Source organism: Vicia villosa, unplaced genomic scaffold (assembly GCF_029867415.1).
Source record: "Vicia villosa cultivar HV-30 ecotype Madison, WI unplaced genomic scaffold, Vvil1.0 ctg.005589F_1_1, whole genome shotgun sequence".
NCBI classification, from domain to species: Eukaryota; Viridiplantae; Streptophyta; class Magnoliopsida; order Fabales; family Fabaceae; genus Vicia; species Vicia villosa.
This window is the reverse complement of record NW_026706651.1, coordinates 76,662-82,482: the sequence shown is the minus strand read 5'-3', so window position 1 is coordinate 82,482 and position 5,821 is coordinate 76,662. Positions and strand designations below refer to the sequence as shown.

Below are 5,821 nucleotides of genomic sequence, written 5' to 3'. Positions count from 1 at the left end.
CTTGAATGGATACCTGAGTGAGGAAGTTTATGTGGAGCAACCTAAAGGTTTTGCTGATCCAAATCATCCTGACTATGTGTACAAACTAAGAAAAGCTCTTTATGGCCTAAAACAAGCCCCTAGAGCTTGGTATGAGAGACTAACTGAGTTTCTTACTGGTAATGGGTACAGGAAAGGAGGAATAGATAAAACTCTCTTTGTTAAAGATGAAGGAGGAAAGATCCTGATTGCTCAAATCTATGTGGATGATATTGTGTTTGGGGGGATGTCAGACAAGATGACTAGACATTTTGTTGATCAGATGCAATCAGAATTTGAAATGAGTCTAGTTGGAGAATTAACTTATTTTCTTGGGCTGCAAGTTAAACAGATGGAAGACTCAATTTTTCTCTCTCAGAGTAAGTATGCTAAAAACATTGTTAAAAAGTTTGGAATGGAAAATGCTTCTCACAAAAGAACACCAGCTCCTACTCACTTAAAGTTGTCCAAAGATGAAAAGGGAACCAGTGTTGATCAAAGTTTATATAGAAGCATGATAGGAAGTCTGCTGTATCTCACAGCCAGTAGACCTGATATTGCTTTTGCTGTTGGGGTGTGTGCTAGGTATCAAGCAGATCCTAAGATCAGCCATATCAACCAAGTCAAGAGGATCCTGAAATATGTGAATGGTACCTGTGAATATGGAATGCTCTACTCTCATGGGTGTGAACCTATTCTCACTGGATATTGTGATGCAGATTGGGCTGGAAGTGCTGATGACAGAAAAAGTACTTCAGGAGGATGTTTCTTCTTGGGTAATAATCTTATTTCATGGTTCAGCAAGAAACAAAATTGTGTGTCCTTGTCCACTGCAGAGGCAGAATACATTGCAGCAGGAAGTAGTTGCTCTCAGCTTGTTTGGATGAAACAAATGTTAACAGAATACAATGTCACACAAGATGTCATGACATTATATTGTGACAACTTAAGTGCCATTAACATTTCAAAGAATCCCATTCAGCATAGCAGGACCAAGCACATTGATATTAGACATCATTACATTAGAGATCTTGTTGAAGATAAAATAATTGCCTTGGAACATGTTGCTACAAACCTTCAATTGGCTGACATTTTCACAAAAGCCTTGGATGCAAATCAATTTGAAAATCTAAGAAGCAAACTAGGCATTTGTCTTTGTGAAGGATTATAGCAATTAATTGGGTGTGGGGCCAGCAATATTTGTCTCTCCAAATCTTTGATATCATTACACATTAAAGTGTATTTTCCCCCCTTTTACAAGTTACACAAACGGTTTCCATTCCTCCAAAACCTCTCCTCCACACTCACGCTATCTCTCTGTGTTGCTGCATTCACAATCCCTTACCCAGCTTTCCACTTTCTCTCACCATGTCTCAGAGTTCTCCCTCAAAGAAATCTTCTCCTACCTCTGAAACAGCATCAGGTTCTAGGGCACCAAATGTTGTGAGTGATCAAGATGTTGTGCTGGATGTTGTGCCATTGAACTCTGTTCCTGCTACCGATACTGTTCGTAATCCACCAAGAAAGATGCATGCAAGAAAATCAACTGGGGGATCTGTTCCTGAAACCTTTTCTGTTCAAGGTAGAGAGGGTTCTGCTTATGTTCACAATGCGATTGCAGGTATTGTCACAAGAATCTTGAATGAAGGGCACAAGGTTGATGGGATATTTGTTCCTCTAGCCCAGATGTCTGCCTCTGAGAACAGCAAAGATGATCAAGATGGTCAAGATGATGCTAGCAAAGATCAGGGTGATGTTGAGACATCGATTGATAACACTGATGAGAAGAACCCAGGTGCCAAAGAAGTTGAGACATCTGAAGCTATTAATGTTGAAACATCTGGTACTAAAGATGCTGAAGTTCTTGAGCCTGAGAAAGCTGAAGAGGTTACTGTTGCTGCTTCTAAAGAAACCCCTAATGAAGGTCCTACTGTGCATGATGTTGTGAATCTGAATGATCTGGATGATTCTATTGACATTGCTGATGATGAACTCATCTCTAGCATCTCTCATAGAGTCAAGACTCGTAAGGGCAAACAGGCTTGTGATCAAGATTTCTCCAAACCTCAGGTTACTCCTCAAAAGAAGGTCACTATAAAGAAGGTCAAGAAGGTCCTTGCTGAACCTTCAACCACAGGGAGCAAGGCTACTGTGAAGAAGAGGAAGGAAAGAAGTGTTTCTGTCCCAGAAGATGATGTCTTAAGTGATGTCCCTGACATCCCATCCAAGAAGAAGATTGCTGTCACAAAGTCCTCCACAAAGGTTCGTGATGTTCCTTTGGATAACATTTACTTGCACTATGCTTCAAATGCTATCCAGTGGAAGTTTGTCTATCAAAGAAGGCTGGCTCTGGAAAGAGAATTAGCAAATGATGCTCTGGAATGTCAAGAGGTCATGAAGCTCATCAAGGCTGCAGGTTTGATTAAAACTGTTACTCATTTTTCAAAGTGTTATGAAATGCTGGTGAAGGAATTTATTGTGAATTTGTCTCAAGATTGTGGTGATGGAACAACTGATGATTTTCATAAGGTGTATGTTAGAAGAAAGTGTATAGATTTTTCCCCTGCTGTTATCAACCTATATCTAGGTAGAGATGCTGAGGCTCAACCTGAGCTTGAAGTGACTGATAATGAGGTTTGCAAGGTAATCACTGGTGGTAAGGTTAAGAAGTGGCCCATAAAGAGCAAACTGTCTGCTAGTTCTCTTAATGTCAGGTATGCATTGCTGCACAAAATTGGTGCTGCTAACTGGGTGCCTACCAATCACACTTCCACCATTGCTGTTGGCCTAGGAAGATTCATATATGCTGTGGGAACCAAGACAAAATTTGACTATGGGACCTACATATTTGATCAAACTATGAGGCATGTTGGTACCTCTGCTACCAAGCTTCCCATTGCTTTCCCATCTCTGATATGTGGAATAATCCTCAAGTAACACCCTGGAATTCTGAAAAGTAAAGATTCTGTTTGTAAGAGGGAGAGTGCTTTGTCTTTTCACTACAAGCTGCTGCAGAGGTCTGATGACAAGACATCTGCTGGGACATCACAACCCAGCAAATCTGTGAACAAAGCTCTTCTTATTGCTGAGCTAAAAGAGACTTGTCAAGAGTTGGACAACAGGAAGCTGAAACTTGAAAATCTCATCCACAGTCTTGAGCAGTCTACAGATGATGATCTTGCTGGTGAAAAGGGTGGTGACAATATGGATGAAGACAAAGAGGCTGAGGAAGAAGCTGAGGAAGAGGCTGAGGGTGCTGAGAGTGGGAGTAGTGATGCTGCTGAATGGACTAGTAGCTCAAGTGATGACAATCCTGGTGGCTCTAGTGATGAAGACAGTGATGGGTCTGATGATTAGCTCTGCTGAGCTGAATATGTTTTGGCTCCTTTTGTGGCTAAAAAGGGGGAGTAATTGGTAGTGGTAGTGTAGTGGTAGTGGTTGTTTTGTTGTAATGGTTGTTCTGTTATTTTGGTGATCTTTTGGTTTTTTTGGACATGGTTGTTTTGTGGTTTTCTTTATTTTGGGTTTTCTCTGGTTCTCCCTGACAATGACAAGTGGTTTCTATAACAGTTGATTAAGTAGATGTTTTCTGGTTTTCTGGTGATTAATCAAGTTGCTGTCAGAATTTATTTTTCTGTTACAGAATTTATTTTTCTGTTGTTGGCTGCTGTGTATGCTCTGATATCTGTTTACATCTATTAGTGTTTTAGCCAAAATTTGCCAAAGGGGGAGTTTGTAGATGTTGTTGATTGGCTGTAATTTTTGGTAAAACTAGTTGTGGTTCTATCTTGTCAAAACTGGTGTCATGACATTCGCAGCTGTTCGTTCTTTTCTATTACTATTTATGGTTATGTGATCTGATAAGATCCTATGCGCTTTATTTGGTAATGATGGATTCTGATCTGTTTCAAGGACGTCTTGGATGATTATTATTATTAGTTCCTTGATTTATGGAGATTAGTTTTATTAGGGTTTAAACTATTTTGTGGATCCAAGGCCCAGCTGCTGTATTGTATGAAGGCTATTTATTCCACGCAGGTGCTGCTGTTGACGTTAGGGTTTTTGTTTGAGAAACTTTTAGAGTTCTTTGTTTTTAAGTCTTTCGTTGTAGCTTTCTTGTAAGCCAAACAATCATCGTGATGATTGTCTTGGTCTAGGCGTTTTGTTTTGAGTTGTAAGAAGTACTCAAAGCTTTTAAGCAAGAGTACTATTGTACTTGATCAAAGCTTTTAAGCAAGATCAAGTTGTGTCCTTGAAGAGTGTCTTCTTTTGTTATTCGTTGGTTAGTTTTCATCACTGCTGTGATTGAGGGGGAGTGAGTAGGATCTCTGGTCTAAGTTGTTTAGATTGAAGTTGCATTGGGTAGATATTAAGTGAAAGGCGTAATCTTGATTTGTATTACCTTTAATTGATATTACTTATAGTGGACTTCCTCCCTGGCTTGGTAGCCCCCAGATGTAGGTGTGTTTGCACCGAACTGGGTTAACAACTTTCCTGTGTTGTTTTTCTGTTTACTCTTTGTTCTTTTGTTTAAAAACGTTCAGATAGTAATGTCGTGACATCCTGTTAGACATCACGTGTCTGAGTCCAGAATTTCAAGTTTTGCCTTTCAACTTACCTCAATCTTTTTCTTCCTTGATGATACTCATGATTTAATCATATTATTACTAAGACTTAAGGTACTAAGCAAATGCACACATCAGTCCCTTTATCTATCTCACGATCTATCTACCTATCCCTATATTCCTCAATTTAACCCTCTATTTAACCTTATATATATATATATATATATATATATATATATATATATATATATATATGAGGAGGGATCAAATTACACCCGAAGAGTTACACCACGAGTTACACTCGTTCAATAACTATATCTCGAAATAATATTTTTTAAATTCAACCGTTGGATTGAAACATAATATCATATAGATCATTCCTATAAAGTTTGAGCTTAATCTATAATGATTTACTATGTCATTGAATAACATCAAAATTAACGTTATATGAAAGCTCATTTTGACGTTAATCTTTGGATATCTTGATGATATAGTAAATCATTATAGATTAAGGTCAAACTTTATAGGTATGATCTATATGATATTATGTTTCAATCCAACGGTTGAATTTAAAAAATATTATTTCGAGATGTAGTTATTGAACGAGTGTAACTCGTGGTGTAACTCTTCGGGTGTAATTTGATCCCTCCTCTATCTCTCTCTCTCTCTCTCTCTCTCTCTCTCTCTCTCTCTCTCTCTATATATATATATATATATATATATATATATCCTTTTATTTATTTATTTATCTATGTATCTATCTCTCTATCTAATCTATCCATGTATATATATATATCCCTTTATCCACTACTACAAATAACGCTTCTAATATCGGCCGCGAAATGCGTTTTACCTCGGCAATAGAAACAAGGTAAATAAGGTCTTCGTAAAAAGTAAAGCCTTATCACCTCAATGTTTAAAACACCGAGGTAAAAGTTTATTGGCGCATGGGTTCAAATCCCAGTTTCTGCACATTTATTATTTACAAAAACTAGCGCCTTTTTTATCTCGTTTTATCAATAAAATCGAGGAGTCATTATTTTTTTTAATAAAACTCGTTACATTGTTTACCCATAATATTACATTTTTTAATAAAACTCATTATAGTGTTTATCTAGAATATTACAATAATTTCCATGAAGATCATATGTTGGATCTTCAATTCCTTGATATTCTGGGCAAGATCAAATACTGGGAAACTCTTTTCTCAAAACAAAACAAAAAAGGGTTCGATAAAT

General features: G+C 37.6%; 1 protein-coding gene across 1 annotated transcript; it reads left to right on the top strand.

The window, feature by feature from the left end:
• The first annotated feature begins 1,545 nt into the window (after positions 1–1,545).
• On the top strand, positions 1,546–3,375 carry LOC131642686 (uncharacterized). Its single transcript, XM_058912906.1, has 3 exons — positions 1,546–2,226; positions 2,488–2,882; positions 2,976–3,375. Exons 1-3 carry the CDS (start codon positions 1,546–1,548, stop codon positions 3,373–3,375), a joined length of 1,476 nt encoding a protein of 491 aa, XP_058768889.1.
• The last annotated feature ends 2,446 nt before the right edge of the window (positions 3,376–5,821 follow it).

Excerpts from the sequence above, each read along its gene's own strand:
- LOC131642686 (XM_058912906.1), top strand. The coding sequence starts at position 1,546 with ATGCATGCAAGAAAATCAACTGGGGGATCTGTTCCTGAAACCTTTTCT. Across the intron at positions 2,227-2,487 it reads AAGATGATGTCTTAAGTGAT|GAATTTATTGTGAATTTGTC; the intron begins GTCCCTGACATC and ends ATGCTGGTGAAG. Across the intron at positions 2,883-2,975 it reads ATATTTGATCAAACTATGAG|TAAAGATTCTGTTTGTAAGA; the intron begins GCATGTTGGTAC and ends AATTCTGAAAAG.